Source organism: Eleutherodactylus coqui, chromosome 4 (genome assembly GCF_035609145.1).
Source record: "Eleutherodactylus coqui strain aEleCoq1 chromosome 4, aEleCoq1.hap1, whole genome shotgun sequence".
Classification (NCBI taxonomy): Eukaryota; Metazoa; Chordata; class Amphibia; order Anura; family Eleutherodactylidae; genus Eleutherodactylus; species Eleutherodactylus coqui.
Window position 1 is genome coordinate 207,796,550 of NC_089840.1, and position 17,232 is coordinate 207,813,781.

A 17,232-nucleotide genomic window follows, 5' to 3' on the forward strand; every position below is an offset into this window, starting at 1 on the left:
CAAACACTTTCTTTTTTTAAAGATTTGATTTTGTGTCGCCGCATTCCAAGAGCCATAGAATTTTAATGTTTCCGTTGTATGAGGGCTTGTCTTTTGCAGCATAAACTGTAGTCTTCATTTATCCAATTTTGGGGAATATACAACATTTTGATTGCTTTTTATTCCATTTTTTTCTACAGGCAAGATTTAAAAAATCATCAATTCTGTCATCACATCGCGGGGCTCTGGTGAATGAGAGAGGGGGCCCCCTCCCCCTGTCAGCCTTTTACATGCCATAGTCGCAGGGTTAAACAGCGGGAATTGAAGGTTTCTTCATCCGACAGCCAAGCACCAATCTCCCTGGCACAGCACCGAGCTTCTGATGCAGCCGCAATCAAAAGACATATTAGCGGTAGTTAAGAGGTTAAATTCACCGCCATAGCAAACTGTGTCATCGTTTGCTCATTTACTCGGGTGAATGATTAATGCTACGTGTAAAAGTACCCTAATACCGCTTTTAGATAGAATGAGAATCTCATGATTCACCAGCTCGTTTGTGTTCGTGCAGCCTATTTAGCCTGCAGCAGTCTCATTTTTCAATTTTCTTTTCTTCTACATCATTGCATTTAAGGTCCCATTACTTTTTCCATAGACGGAGCATCGTGAAGTGCTTGGTACCATTTTGGGTGTATACAGCTTTTTTAATCACTTTTTTGTGTTTTTGTGGGAGACAAAATGAACAAAATGTATTTTTTACATTTTTTTTTACTATTTTCTTTATTTTTATTTACATTTTTTATGTCCATATAGGTTACTTGAACCAGAAAAGCTCTGATCACTATGATAATGCATTGCAGTCCTCCTGTACTGCAATGCATTATCGCTCACAATAGCGATCATAGGCCATGGCAGGCTTGGACACCAGTTTCTGGCATCCAGTTGCCATGGCAACCCATCGGCCTTCTGAGATTACATAGCGGAGGGCCAATGACATCACTAAGGGAGAGTGCTCCCTCTGTGAACCATTTATCTTGCAGTGTATGGTCAGCTTTAGCAACCTTAAGTAATTTTTGGGACATTTTCAGTTATTTAGCTACTTATTGCTTGCTTTCTTAAATACTCCTTTCCAGAGGAGTATTTCAAAATTTCCCCAACCTTTCCAATTATTGCCATTATTTTCTAAACGTCCATCTAAATCATCAAACTGAACTCCATTACCTTCTTTCGTTGACCTGCACCGCCGCTCTGTTCCAGCCAGCTTCAGATTTCTGCATTGCTATTTAAAATGGCCACCCGGGGAGTGCAAAAACTACACTGAATTTGGCAGTTACTGACGAGTGCACATTCATGACTGTATATACTGTGCTGTTACAGAATTTGAAGGCACTGAGCATGCCTGAACAGTAACGAGCGGAGCGTACAGGACGTAGCCATTGGATAGTTTTACCGGGGATAAAACCACGGGTAAGGCAATATCTTTGCAACTTTCTAAAACAAGTTATAACATCATATCGCAAAATTACATGTTATCGCCTTATGAAGCATAGAACATTCGCTTTTAATCGCTGGAATACCCCTTTAAAGGTTGAACCGATTTTACGATAAATATTATTTATAATAGTAAATTGTTAACAGTTGTTAAATCTCTCGGTTCTGATCAATCTGATTCATTGGACTGAACACTTATCATTCATGCTTCAGACTTTTTTGTCAGTTATTGGTGATAAACAATACAATCATTGTGTCTAGTTTACATCATCCAAGGAAAATATTTGGAGCAAGAAAAATGAACAATGTTTCCCACAAGAAGAATCATTTTTAATGAAAGAAATAACTGGAATGCTTGTGGCCAAATCTTTATGTCTGCGATGTTAGGTGGAATAGTACAGACCTTGCGGCTTATTCCAACATTGAAATTTTTGTTCCTCTTCTCATTGGTACTTCTGTATTTCTGTTTTTTGTTAGAAATTGATCTGTCCAGGGATTGTAGCCTGCAAGCAGCGCCTGGTCATCCTTGACAATCCGCAGCTTGCACAAACCAACTAAAACTTCTTAAAATGGGTCTACCTAAAGTGTCATTAGCATCTGACAAAGGCCTCATGTCCACGGGCAGGTTTGATTTGCGGAACCTGCACGGGACACCTGCGCAGGAGATCCGCAAATCAAGCTCATAGGGAATCATGGGCGCCCACAAAGTAATTACAGCTTGCAGATTTGTTTTGTGGATCTTTTAGTCTGGAAAACAAATGTCAGCATGCTCCATTTTTCTGCGGATCCTGCACTGACGGCTTCCATTGAAGTCAATGGAAGCCGTCTGATCTGTGGCACACCCGCAGCTGACACTGCAGAAGTGCTGCGGATCCCACGGGAAAGCAAAAGTTTGAAAAAGAAAAACTCCTACTGCGCAGGTGCACATCTGCCGTGCAGAAGAAAGAAGATCCGTCCGAGACACAGAAGACCCGCACAGACCCAGGACAGGTAAAGTAATATCCTCGGCTGTGGGCAGGGTGGAATTCCACTGCGGGCTCTTGCCCACGGAATCTGACCCGCCTGTGGACCTGAGGCTTAAGAAGGAGAATTTGGTCGTAACCAACCTTAAATGATCATGTATTATACAGGGGATGCCATCTCCACACTAAAATCAAATACAATATTCTTTATTATTGTCAAACAGTTGGTGTGGACCCACTGTGCTACAAACTGATTTGACTTAGGGGCACTTTTGAGGGCAGCACTTGGGGGTCACCTAATATTCACCCTTTAACCCCATCAATTGGGATCTGGTCTTCGCTAAAGGATTCCCCAAGTCATTGCCCCCAGAAGTAGTCTTGATATTGTAGCAGCTGATGCAAACTGGTCATAATAACTATCGTGGTATCGTAGGGGTCACAATATTTCAGACCCAGGGTCAGGGTAGGCAGCAGACAAAGATAACAAGATCCAAAAACAAGTGAAGGTTAGAAGAGGAGAAGTAAGGAAAGCCTGGTAGAACAAGCATGGGTCAGTAGAACAAGCATGGATTAAACCAGAAGTCATTGACAACGAGTGCACACCTTTGCATGACAGTCTGGACTATTTGCACAGGCACCTGCTAGTGGAGATGGGTGCATAAAATAGCCAGAGGCCTGTCTGCATGGGCTGAATGCATGTACTGGCCCTTAAAGAAGCAAGAAATAGTCAGGTGTTGTGGTATGTGCAGGAGACAACATAGGGTGATATCGCGCTAGCCAGGACCAACAGGATTAGTTGGGGGAGACCGTTGGCTGTGACCAGCTACCATAACAATTACACTATATGAAACGCTATATTAACCCTGGAATACAGTGCTTGAGGGGGTTCAAAGAAAGACAACTAAACTAATACATGGAATGATGGGACTGGAATACCCAGAGAGGCTATCAAAATTGGGATTATTTACCCTGGAAAAAAGACTAATTTGATCGCTAAGAGGCGATCAAATAACTATGTATAAATACTTGAGGAGACAATACAAGCATCTGTCCCATGATCTGTTTATACCCAGGTTCTGCGACGGTAACGAGAGGGCATCCGCTACGTCTAGAAGAAAGCAGGTTTCATCACCAACACAGAAAAGGGTTCTTTACTGTAAGAGCAGTGAGACTGTGGAACTCTCTGCCTGAGGATGTGGTGATGGCAAAATCCATAGAGGAGTTTAAGAGGGGACTAGATGTCTTTCTAGAGCGGAAGGATATTACAGGATATAAATCTTAGGTTAACTGTTAATCTGGATATACAAGCAGGTAGGAACTATTAGGGGTTGATCCAGGGATTAGTCTGATTGCCATTAGGGAATCAGAACTGAATTTTCCCCCAAAAGGGGTAATTGGCTCCTGCCTCTTGGGGATTTTTGCCTTCCTCTGGATCAACAACATAGGAGGATAAACAGGCTGAACTAGATGGACATTGTCTTCATTCGGCCTTACATACTATGTTACTACCCTGGGTGAAAATTCACCCAATCAAATCTTCAAACTGGTGCCAACAGAGCACATATCAATTTAATTTCTGTTATTACAACAGAACTGTATTGCGCTCTTATATGTATGATGATATACTTGGCAATTGCTGTACAACAACTTAAAAAAATGAATTTAACATAATTATATATTTTTTATTCTTTTATGTCCAAAAGTAGACTGGGAAAAAATTCACATGTAATATTAACATCTGTCTGCAAAAGTGTGGTATTGCAGGGTTACAGTTAAACAGAAAAAAATATGGACAAGCTTTATTTCCAGTTGCTCATACTGTATAGCACCAACATATTGCAGAGCTATACAGAGATCATCATCACCAACTCCTTGTGCCCAGTTGGCCTTAAAATCTAAATTTTCTATCTCAAACAAAGACTAGGCCAATTTAGAATTCTTTTCGGGAGTATTAGAAATCATAATAACTAGGGGAAACTGACACAGACATGGAGAGACCATAAACTCTATGCAGCTGTTCTTGGTGGGATTTGAACCCAAGATCCCAGTGGTGCAAGTCAGCAGTGCTAACCATTGAGCCAGCATGGCGAAAAAATGCTGTATCCTCAAAACTTAAGTGCCAGACTTGTTCTCTATTATATGCAATATTATGTAAACATTTTGGTTACTATGAAAATTTGTCTCTAGCTACACACTAATAAAAGGCATTTTTAATGCTGGTAATGATGGCAGTCACATGGGACCTCTGAAGCCTGTCACACCTTTCCGTATGGCAGCCGCCATCCTATGCTGAGTATAGGTTACAACTGCCCCTTGCCTTTCTAGGCCACATGGTAATGTGAAGCTTGCAGACATAATATACTATGTTGGACAGCAGGGGCCACGGTTTTTCCTATAAAACAGTCTTAGCACCTATGAAAGATGGGCATGCAATAAGAAGACTGGACACTCTATGCACAACCCAGGAGGAGCCGGAGAAACAACTAACTGTGGGCTTGAATTTACTGTTGGGTCTCTAAACCTGGAGTCAGAATTCATTGTGAGGTATCTGAGATTGGAGTCAAATTAATTAATTTATTTATGGTTCCTTAGTTTGTGGTTTGAACTAGTTTTACGATCAAGTCTGTAGTCTGAATTAAGTAATTCTATTTATTGCACCACCATGTATGATTGCAACTTCCAAAACCGTTAATGAGGGAAGGTATAAAGGAGAAGCTAGAAGGAGGCTGTCTAAAGCCTTTGATCAGATGGATCCTTTAATATTAGGGTATATGAAGCCTTCCTCTATATGTACACGTTCATTATTGAGATGGCTCAGGCTTCATCATACAGACACATCTAGTAACATTGCTTTGGTATGGGATCTTATAGAATCTCTGGCAATAAAGGGCTAGAGATAGAATGCAAAAACGATAGAACGTACCCACAAGTGACCCCATTTTAAAATCTAGACCCTTAGCCCATTTATCTAGGAGTGTACTGAGTATTTTGAGCCCATAGTTTTTTGCAAAAATTATAAAGCATGTGAAAAATAAATAAAATGTAATGTTTCAAACAGGCAAAACTGGGGAGATTCCCCCCAAATTTTATATCACTAGTTCTCCTGTGTTCAGCAATACCCTCAATCTACTTACTATAATGGAGGGAACACCCACTGGATTTTAGGGCACAACTGAATAAATTCCAGACCCCTTTGCACACTTGCGCAGAGAAAACATTGACTCCCTAAAAAGAATCCCGTCCCCTTCCTTTTTGCCTTCCCTAAATCTTAGATAAAAGTAATAATGTAAACTGTGTGGTATGTCCAAAAACAGGGGTAATTACAGGGGCCTGGTTGGGATGGGCACATGGAGCAATAAAACCAGATATCCCTCCTCCTCCCATGCTTGCTGCAAACTCCACACTTTTTTGGGGGTAATTCTTGACCTCAGCGGCAGGGATGGGGTGTAAAAAGTGGCGGTCTGTGAGGCTTCGTAAGCTTGCTGGGGTGTGGCGGTCTCACCAAGCTGCTCCTGGAACTGCAGGAAAGTGCGCATTCCCGGGGACTGCTCATAAATTATATAGGCATTAAAGATAGCAATCTGAATAATGCTGGGCTCATACGACCATATGTGGAATCTGCTTGCAGCGGATCCCAGCTGTGAGCTCGGCCGTGACCATGCATATGGCTATGTAATGTGCTGCACATAACTGCGTACTCACGCAGGTGGTCATGTGCAGTACACTTTTTTGTTTGTTTATATTTCTTGAACCGTCGCTTAGCGATGATGCGGGTATGTCCGCTACCCTAGAGCACAATGGGCTCTATTTCGCGGATATCCACAGTAATATAGAACATGCTGCGTTCTGTTTTCTGCGAGTAGATTATGTAATTCCAACCTGCTAATGTGAGTGGAATTGTGTAATCCAATGCATTTGATTGATCCGTGGATCAAATGCATGCAGAATCCACAATTCTTAGCCAGTCGTGTGAAACCAGCTTAAGGTAGATCGCTACCTTTTTATACCATTTGATAACGGTGATTACGTGATCAGGAACCACTCCACGTGGCTTCTGGCACTGCTCCAACTCTAGGCTACCTTTGGTAGCAAGGAGCAGGAAGATTTTAAATTTCCAAGGCTTTCCCCACTTGCTTCCACAATTTTGCTGATGGCCACATGCGCAGAAGCCGGGCAAAGGTCCATGGATAAAGATCCCATCAGGGGCGTCACTAGAGGCCTTAGGTAAGTGATTTCACCTCCCCTCATGGATCTGATCCGTGAGAGGAGATGAAACTTTAACTTTTTAAAGTTTTTTTTAACTTTACATGATCGCTGTTATCCATACTGCGGCCCCTGGTGACATTTCCTTGCTCTCAGCTACTTTCGCTAGCCAGGAGCAAGGAGATTAATTTCCTGGGCTCTTCAGCCTTCTGCGCATGCACCTGACATCCTGCCTTTGGCATGCATGTGCAGACGCCGGTGTTAGGTCCTTGCAGGATCAGATCGCTGTGGGACATCGCGGAGGCCGGAGGTGAGTGGTTTCATTTCCCCCTCACGGATTTGATCACTTTATTTAACTTTTAAAACATTTTCTGTGATTGCTGTTTTCCGCTACGTAACGGCGATCGCATGACCAGGGAACACTTCCTGCTGCCTCCGATGACGACTCCCTGCTACCTCCAGCAGCTGATAGCAGGGAGCTGTCACACACACAAAATCCAGAGGCTTTAGTCTATAGGGCCAGCATGCTTTTACGGCCCTGTAAATTAAAGCCCAGAGAACCAGGACATGAAAACACGTATGGGTGGGTCACTGAGGGGTAAAATTATCTTGAATAAATACATGATTTCATATATATCATACAAAGAGCAGCATGGTTTAACTTGACTCGTAACCTGCTAAGATCATTTTTAGCGTCGCAGTTTATTTGCCCCTTCAGTTGCTTTACAATGTCTTTTCTTGGGGTAAAATAAGATAACAATAGCTTTGAATGCCTTAAGATAGGATAACTTGTTGCAGAAAATTGTCACAGTCAAGTTAAACTTTGCTCTATAGTTCCTCTTTCACACAGACCTCCCTATACCTTTTCTCTCTATTCATGGTTGTCGTCATCAATTTAACCAGACTGCTTCACTTTAAAACATTATTTCTGTATCATGTGATAAACCAATGACTAAACCAAGAGGAAACAACATTACCTATTCTCAGAAACAAAAAAGCAACAAAGTTACCAAACCTATTAAAGTTAGTTGATGAGAAAGTGGAGAATTACAGTGCTGTGGTTGTTTAGCAGAGACTTGTTAGAATATAGTTGCTTTACATATTAACAATTTCCCTGTGGCAGTATATATATATATATATATATATATATATATATATATATATATATATATATATATATATATATACATGCTTGGCCATTCCGTGCAAATATGTCTGTGGGGGAGTTTGGTAATATATCTGTCATGCGACCCTGTGTATGACCCGCTGCAGAGGGCACAGTGAGCTATGTAATACGGGGCCTACATCATCTTCAATTTCACCATACTAAGGCTGCCTGTCCACAGGCGGGTTTTCATTGCATTCCCAGTGGCGATAATCCGTCCGCGGGTAACGAAGTGAAAGCTCTCCATAGCGTTCCTATAGAGAGTGCTTCCCCCCTGTCCACGAGCAGAGAATCATTGCGATTCTCCGCTCGCGGCCGGCAAATTGCAGCATGCTGCGATTTACCGCGATTCTCCGTGGTCAGCCTACCTGTCCAGATAGTCTGACAGCGGAGATCCGTCTGCCGGCTCCTGCTCCTGGGCGGCAGTATCCCGCGGCGGAGATCTGCCACAGGATACCTCTATGCCTGTGGACAGGCAGCCTAACTGAATGTACTGTTAGAGTTCATTTACACGGGACGACTGTCAGGCAAACGATGCCCGACACTCGTCCCTGTGTGTCTGCACTCCTGTGCTGTCACACGGGAGCTAGCAGAGCTGGCTCACTCACGGAGCAGCCAGCAGGGAGGGGCGGGGCAGTGCAGAAGATTTCTCTCCTCTCGCTCCCCCGTCCATCTCAATTAACATAACACAGCAGCCGTTCACTACTGAAGGGCGGCTATTTACACTGAGCAATGAGCTCATCACTCATCGTTTATGCAGCATAAGCGATGGACGATCAGCTGATCGCTCATCGTTCAGTTTAAATAGTAGCCGTTCAGTAGTGAGCGAGCCAGCACTAGTAGCTCCGTTGTGACAGCACGGCAGCACGAACACACAGGGGCGAGTGTCGGGCATCATTTGCCCGACAGTCATCCCATGTAAATGGGATTAGGCTGACTGATCTGTTCGAGTTAAGGCATAGTAAGACAAAGGTAAACTAGTTATTACAGACCAATCCTTGTGACATGATATTGTCTGATCATTTTAATAAATGCACTTATTTTTTTTTAGGATATGGATTTAGTGGATGCCATTTGTCCTATGCAGGCTATACAACTGGCCTTTTTATTTAGATTCTTGTTGGCATTAGCCAGAACTGTGCCTCGAACCCATGCTGCAACACACTGTAAGGGCTCTTGCACATGAGTGTTTTCCACGGGCATACATTCCGCTTGGGGATCATGCAGCAGTATTCAATGTATTGCGTACTTGCTGCGTGCTTATTATCTCCATACACTATCTTGGTGTGTATGCGTGCATAATTCGTGCCAAGATAGTGCATGCTGCGATCTTTTTTGAGTGTACTGTGTATGTGAGGCACTGTTGAAAGCCATGTAAAGCTTGTTACCATGTGCAATATGCGATAAAAAGTGCCCGTGTGAGAGAGCTCTAAGGTTCATTGTATTTCTGTAGATCACAAAGTAGCAATGTGACACCAGCCACCTTAAAGCACATGGCTAGATTGTCTTGTAGCCTTATTCTGTACATTCTCTGGGTTTATGGTATACTTGATATTTAATTTGGCATTAAGTATTGAGTCAATATTGAATTATGACATGGACTGCAATGTTGGCATGAAATGAGTGGATTACAAGTAGTTCAAGTTTCCAAAGCTGCCCTTTTGGCACCGTCACCATCAACGGATTCTGGTTATGTGTAACTAAAGCTTTATCGTTATATAACAAAAACTTACGAACCTTAAAAGCCTTTTTTTATTATTCTTTTAGTGGATGGAAATATTTTTCATTACTTCCAGAGGCTGAAAACATCTGTAGACCTATTCTCCAATTTATTAAGCAGTAGATACAAATGTCTCTGTGCGGGTTAAATGTATCAGTCATGCTGTTTAGCAATTTAGCAATGTATGTACTAGTACTAGGAACCATCGTCAATTGTCCATAGAGATCAGGATGACTTGGTGGTGCATATCAATAAGCATCTCCAACTCTTTACTATAAGTGAAAGTTATGAAACTAGATTTTCAAAGGAATGTAGAGATAAATGTGAACCTCTCCCCAATAGCTAGTGTATTCTGACTGCTGCCTGACAAACAGAGCTGGTTAAAAACAATTGATTAGAAATCTTGAATTGCTTTTCTAATGAAACCTAAATATGGTAAAAGGATCATTTAAATATCAGTGAACACAATAAAACGAATAACATAATATAAAAACATACTCCTATCTATCTATCTATCTATCTATCTATCTATCTATCTATCTATCTATCTATCTATCTATCTATCTATCCATTTGTGTAAACATACATATAAAAGCATTTCATACAAAACACTCTGCCCTCACCTTTCATTTTGGTTAAAATATTAGAAAATCGCAATATGAACAATTCTTTAAAGGGTTTCTCCGGAATTTAAACATTGATGACCTATCCTTAGCATTCGCCATCTACAGTATATTTGATCTGTGGAGATGCGAATCCTGTCGAACTTCATAATGTAGCACTGCGGATCATCCATAAAGGATAGCTATGCCTGCATCTGCAGCTTAGTTGCAGTGATGTAATGTGTCTCGGCTGCAGTACCACATACTCGTACAATTAGATGCCCTCAAGTGAAAATGTTGCTGGACATCAGTCACAGCCAAGCCTTTAACATATTGCGAATTGAAACTTTTGAGTTAAATAATTTCATTTAAATTCACAAACTATTTTATGTATTCGACACCTTAATAATAAATTCAGATTTTCAGCAACAAGCAAACATTTTAATGTCCGCTACAGTTGCACTGAGCTTAATGAAGAAAGAGGAACCTTCGAAGGAGGAAATATGTTTTTTTTTAGAGAAAGATCTACGGTAAATAAAACTTACTACATACCTCTGGATGCCATTTTCAAAAGCGTAAAAAAAAGTATAATCCTTCAGTTTAAGTTCTGTGGTCTTCAAGGTGATTTATTAATTATCCTTGTCATAGCTCCAAGTTTAAACACTGTCATTCTATGTCTTCTCAACGTCCCATGAAGTGCTTGTGTTTGCCTTCTTGTATCATCCTAGATTGGTAAAAGCTTGTAACTATGTAGAACAAAATCTTGCAGTAGCAGAATCTGGCTGGTATTGAAATGAACAAGTGCAAACACCTGTTGCTCAATGTGAGCACATAGTTACTGTAATACGATATATACTATACTTCCTGATTTTCACTCGTCCAATACTTCCTGTGTTAAGACTCACAAGCAGTAGTGACAAAGAAAAAATTAAGCACAGCCCCTTCACCAAGAGAACCAGAGTTTCAGCTACTGTAGTTAGCCAAGTTACATCGTTTCACAACGACAGATAACTAACCAGTATCATTATACGGTCACCAGCTGGGCAAACACTTGGCAGAAAGTATTTTAAGAGGGCATTTATAATTCAAAACAGTTACCAAGTTATTTACAAACCTTGCTTTTGGGGAAAATATAGTGCCATAATGAGGCACTATAAGGTAGTGTAGGATATGATGCTGCACAGACTCCGTTCACATGAGAACACCCTTTGTGACATCTCATATGCATATGGACAGTAGTTGTCTTTAAAACAGAATCTATCCCACAAATGTCTGTTAGATGCAGGTCCCACCTCTGGAACTTGCAGTTATCTTCAGGGCGGGGGTCATCCAACCCTATCTCAGCTCACCTCTGTGGCTACTACTGGCAAGGATTACGGAAACAGCTGAACTATCTGTTCAATTTCCATAACTCCCCTAGAAGTGAATTGGAGTTAGAGAAGCAGTGTAGCCCAGCAAGCAACGATGTTTTGGCAATTTAGGAGTTACAGACATAACATATTTCACTGTGTTATGTTGTATCCAATAACTGTCATTCAGTTCTATAAGTGTTATGAAAACAGTATATTGTAGAACAGTCTGATCGGTAGTTTCTGCAATCCTGGCCATTGGTGACTGCGGTATGAGGATGAGTATTCTCATCTAAGACATGATTGACTGAGATGGGAATACTCCTTAAAGGATATACTGTTATGTCCAAGCCAGATATAATAGTGTCCTTGAAGGACGGATATTCATACAGAGTGGAAACGTGGATAACACAAGATTGTATATCAGGAAATGTAAAAGTGGGGAAACAGGAGAACTGTTCCTAACCTACTAATAAGAGAAGACCCTACCTAAAAGCAGAGTGCTTACCCTGATCAGGGTGACCTCACATAAGGAACCTGACGCAATCCTGTCTCTCCCTAGATTGTGACAGGGAATGTGGCAACAATTGATGCTACAAAGAAAAAGTATCACAACTTAGCAGAAGATAAGATGTAAAACACTGTAACAATAATACTCCAAACAGACTTATCTGAACTACGACGCAGGAGTCGACCAGAAACCACTGACTCAACCAGAAACACCTTCAGACTGAGTATAACTAGTGTCCTTTGAAAGGAGGAGCTGGAATAAATGTGTATCAATTAAAGCTCATTGGCTAGATAGAATGCACACCTTCAGGCCTCCTTCACACGAGCGACAAAGTCGTGCGATTTTGTCACCATGCGACAATGCTACAAATCGCATGTATGTGAAGCCCATGCTTTCCTATAGGTTAAATCACATGTGCGATATTTTGTAGAATGCAACAACCCGACACAAAAACCTTGATGGTCCCGCGGTATGCCCGTTACTCGTGAGGTTTTGTAACTTGTTTCCCTATGGAGCCTTCCTTTGTGTTGTATCGCATCGCACGAAAACACGATTTTTAGGTGGTGCGATGCAACTTTGACAGTAGGAAATCCTACTGCGAAAGCCATAATCTAAGCCCTAGCTGCAGAAATTTTTTTTAAAAAACAATATACATCACCTTAGAAGCGCTGTCTGGCGCTGCTGCAGCTTCCTGTTTCTCTTCATCTCTTCTGGCCGGGGATTGAAAAATCCCTGCTTCCTGGAAGCACTGGCTGTGATTGGCTGACACTTAGCCCCGGACAGTGCTTTCTACAATTCTAGATGATGTATACTTTTTTTTTCTCTTGCAGCTAGGGCATATTTTCAGGGTAGGGCTTATATTTCAAACCCCTGACCAGCAATGCGATATTGCTGCGATTTTCTTGCGCCGATGTTGTGTTGTCTGTGTGAAGGCGGCCTTAAGCCAACCAATCTATCCACTTACCTGTAGAGAAGTGTCCACCTCGACATCCAACACTGAATTGACACAAACCATGCGCGAGAGTGAGGATCCCATGGGCCGGGGCTGACACCGTGACATCACCCTGAGCTGTGACACATACATTGTTTAATTAAAACTTAGGCACTTTTCCAATATAATTCTTGGCCTTTTTCAGTGAAGAGAAACACTCATTGTTTACATTCAGCGCTGTAGCCACTGGCCATGACGTAAAATGGCACACAAAGCTGATTGTCTTGTTAAATTAATCCAGGGCTGTGTCTACAGCTGTATTCGAGGCTACAGAATAGATCCGCCACCAAATCACGGGGGGAAAAAAGCAGCATGCTGCTGTATTTCATCTGGGAAAATGTCAGGCAGCATGACAGCAGCCCGACTGACCCCATTATAATAAATGGAGTTTTTGGGGTGCCATCAGTGGAGTGTGAACCCAGCCTAAGCCTGTAACTTTGATCTAATACCAACAGCAGCATCAGAAATCCCTTTCCTGTCCTGATAAGGGCTCCTGCACGCTTGCGTTTTGTATGTAAATGTTAGGGTTCCTGCACGCTTGCATTTTTCTTGCGCGTTTTTTTCACGCGATATCGCTGTGTTATTTTTTACACGATTGTCAATGGGACTTTCTAATGTTAAAAACGCACCCCAAGTTGGTGCTTTGCAATTTTTGTGCGATGCGTTTTTAACCCTCTCCAATCCACTGTCTGACGTCTGAAGACATTATGATTTAAGGCTGTACAGCTCTGATGTTGGAAGACGTCCATTGGAGTTCTCTTACTGTATATTGCCAGCCTTTCTGCTGTCGGAGCCTATCCAACGTGTCACCTCATGCAGTACTGGCTTTAGCCAGCATATAGCGCCATTGTATAATGGCAGAAAAAGAGTAAGCCCCCTGGGAAAACCAGAATACAAATTGGATTGGAAAGGGTTAATAGTGATGAGTGAGCATACTCGCTAAGGGCAATTGCTCGAGCGATCATTGCCCTTAGCGAGTACCTGCCCGCACGAGAGTAAAAAAGGTTCGGGTGCTGGCGGCGGGCAGGGAGCTGCGGGGGAGAGCGAGGAGGAACGGAGGGGAGATCTCTCTCTCCCTCTCTCCCCCTGCTCCCCCCTGCTGACTGCCACAACTCACCGCTCCCCCGCTCCGGCACCGGAACCTTTTCTCTCGAGCGGGCAGGTACTCGCTAAGGGCAATGTTCGCTCGAGCAATTGCCCTTAGCGAGTATGCTCGCTCATCTCTAGTTTTTCACATTAGAAAGTCACATTGACAATCGCGTGAAAAGAACGCAGCGATATCGAGTGAAAAAAATGCGCAAGAAAAACGCAAGAGTGCAGGAACCCTAACATTTACAATACAATGATACAATGTTACAAACTAAGATTTAGGTGAGCAAGACTTAAGGCCCATTAACACTGAAAGATGATCACTCAAAAATCTCTCGAACGACAGTTTGACTGACAGTTTTGAGTGATCATCTTTGCATAACTCTTAAGTAGCTAATTAGCTACTTAAAGAGTTAAATGCAGGTGGAGCAGGACACCACTGATAACTCTGAGAACAGCAGCTGTTTTGTATATGCAAACAGCTGCTTTGTTCTTGGAGCTTTCAGCTGGTATCCCGCTGAGAAGTCCCAGAGGGATACCAGCTGAAAGAATACTATCAGCGCCACCCACTGAGAAAATCAGCGTGCGGCGCTGATAACCTTCATAGGTGATTTCTAGTGGTTTTTAATTGCTTCTGCCTTCTCTCTTGCATGCAACATAGCGTTCAGTGAATGCTATGTAGCAAATAGAGAAAGTGGGAGTGTTACTTCTGCTATTTGAGACGGTGACCACATGACCACCGGGTGCCCCATGCCACAGCAGAGCTGGGAGGACTTAGCAGACCCAGATCAGCTGTCAGTGACTGTTGTCACTAAAAGGGGGACATTTTTTGCCTTTAACTGGGGCATGCATAAGAGCGTGAAATAAAGACAATGTGAATGCCAATCGGAGGCCTTATAGAACGTCCTGAGAGACATGTTACAAAAAATAGTTACAAAATAGTTACAAAAATAAGTTTAAAAAATTATCAGAAAAAATAAAAATATACATATATAGTAAAATGAAAACGACCCACCACTGACGCCAATTTAATCCTTCACCATATGCGCCATGTAATCTGAGATTATACAAATTATATATATCCAAGACAAAATGAGGAACCCATTCCATTGCCTTATTTTAGTGCAAATATACCAATTTTAAAAATAAACAACTATAAATTGAAAGAAATATATATTTTTAGTTAAATAAAACTAAAAATCCAAAAATTAAAAAAAACTGTGAAAAAAAGATATAATAACACAGCCCTACATGTCATCAAAATAATTTTGGTAGATAAAGAAAAAAAATAGGGCCGGAAAAGCACCCTAGAGGCTTTGTTCCGACGGGCCTATATTGGCCCGTCGTTTTCACGGTCGGCCGATATACACTGTGATCTGATGCATTGGATTTCAATGCATCAGATCACATGGCTGTATTCCCCTGACGTAAAACCGTCTGGCTAGCCAATATAGTGCCGAGCGTTTTTACATTGGAACTATCTTTTGGGCCGGAATACGTAGGCCGCTGCATGGGCTGCTATGGGAGCCAATGACAGCTGGAGAAGGGAGGTGGGAGGGAGTTTAGCAGCATGACTGCTAAACTCCCCCCCTCTTCTTCCCTCCCCTTTGGCTGATTGCAATGGGAGAAAGCGGGACGGGGTGGAGCTAAGTGCCACCCCGCCCCGTGCTCCTCCCATTGCTGGCTGTGGACAATGGTCGAGATGAGGTGTAGTTAAGCTCCTGCCCCTTGTCCGCAGCCAGCAATCAGAAGAGGCAGGATGGGGTGGCGCTAATCCCCGCCCCCTCCTATTGCAATCAGCCAGAGGGGAGGAAAGAGGAAGTGAGCCGGCAAGGGGGAGGGAAGGGGTGATGGCATGGCAGCCATCTGAACGAGCACACAAGCGTCACATTTGTGCGCCTGTTCACGAGTTTTAACTGCTCAGATCATAGTGTATATCAGCAGCCGTGAAAACGGTGGCCGATATACGCTCTTGGGAACAAAGCCAAAAAGTGTAGGGACTGTTTGGACCAAAACATCCTGTCGTTAAGGGGTTAAATACTTGCCCCCCCCCCCCCCCCCCTTAACCAGTTAGTGTGGCGCATCTGATGTTTACAGCTACTTCCCAACAGTTCCTATAGAGAGTGGCTTTAGGGAAGCTCTCTATAACCATGTATCTGGCTTCACTATTGTATCATCATCACAAATCTGATGTAAAAGCACTGTAAACGTGCTGATTATTGTCACTATCGTTCTAGCATCTGCTTTCTATAGTTACTATAGTTACGCTGATTTATACATGTGATCCGGACTCCTGACTTCCGGATTTCCCTCCTCCTGTGTCATGACTTGCATTGCTTGAATTTCTTCATCATAATAATAAATTACCATATTTTGCACACGCTACTGGAGTGACTAATCTTTATTAGGCCTACTATCTACTTATGGGATTTTGTGCTGATAATACGTTTCAAAGCACACTGTGCCTTTCACACATGACGATTAGTATATTGCGGTTTTCATTTACTGCGGTATATTACCAATGGGACTCATTTGTGGTGGCTATATATGCCAGTTCTGTTAGGTGAATATGTTGTGCATATGCTAAATGTACAATCCCTCACACGTTATTTGGGACAATGAATTCCTATTGGACCTATTATTGCTCTATGGGAGCCTACGTTTGTAACATATTGGAACACACTTTGCCCTTCACATATAGCAATGGAGATATTGCAACTGTACATATATTGCGATGCATAATCAGCGGGTTATACTTGGTATGGCTATACATTGCAGTTGAGACAAGTTAATACGCTATAAACATAATGGTTATGAAATTTTTTTTATTATTGTTGAATACTTTATGATTAAAGAATATGAATAATATAATATACAATATGGATTTATTGATAGATAGGTTAGTGTATGCTGCTGCTTTAGGCTGTGAGCCGGTTTGCAATGTGTAGAACATAATTATTATTAGTTATGTGCGCTGAGAATACTATGGTAGCTGCCATGAGTCCATATTTAGGATGTTTATGGGGCCCGCTATTCCTTGATGGCGTTCTGCCACTCATTTGTACAATTTGGTTAACAGTACCAGGGTCTTTCATGCTCCGTAGGCTGTATGAGCGTCTGCGCATGTGCAGTGTTCCACTAGTAGTTGTATAGACTGGGTGAGGTATGTCCGA

General features: G+C 42.2%; 1 protein-coding gene across 2 annotated transcripts in view; it reads right to left on the minus strand.

Annotated features, from left to right (window-relative positions):
• PIK3AP1 (phosphoinositide-3-kinase adaptor protein 1) overlaps window positions 1-12,962 on the minus strand; it is a 101,442-nt gene extending 88,480 nt beyond the window's left edge. The window contains exons 1-2 of one of the 2 annotated variants that reach the window (XM_066600621.1): window positions 12,944-12,962; window positions 10,672-10,843 (exon numbers count right to left, since the gene is read on the minus strand). In XM_066600621.1, coding sequence (XP_066456718.1) covers window positions 10,672-10,684 — 13 coding nt within the window. In that variant the 5' untranslated portion in view covers window positions 10,685-10,843; window positions 12,944-12,962. Of the gene's footprint in view, window positions 1-10,671; window positions 10,844-11,976; window positions 12,145-12,943 lie in introns of those variants that run through there. The other variant, XM_066600620.1, reaches the window with a different exon arrangement.
• Window positions 12,963-17,232: the final 4,270 nt, after the last annotated feature.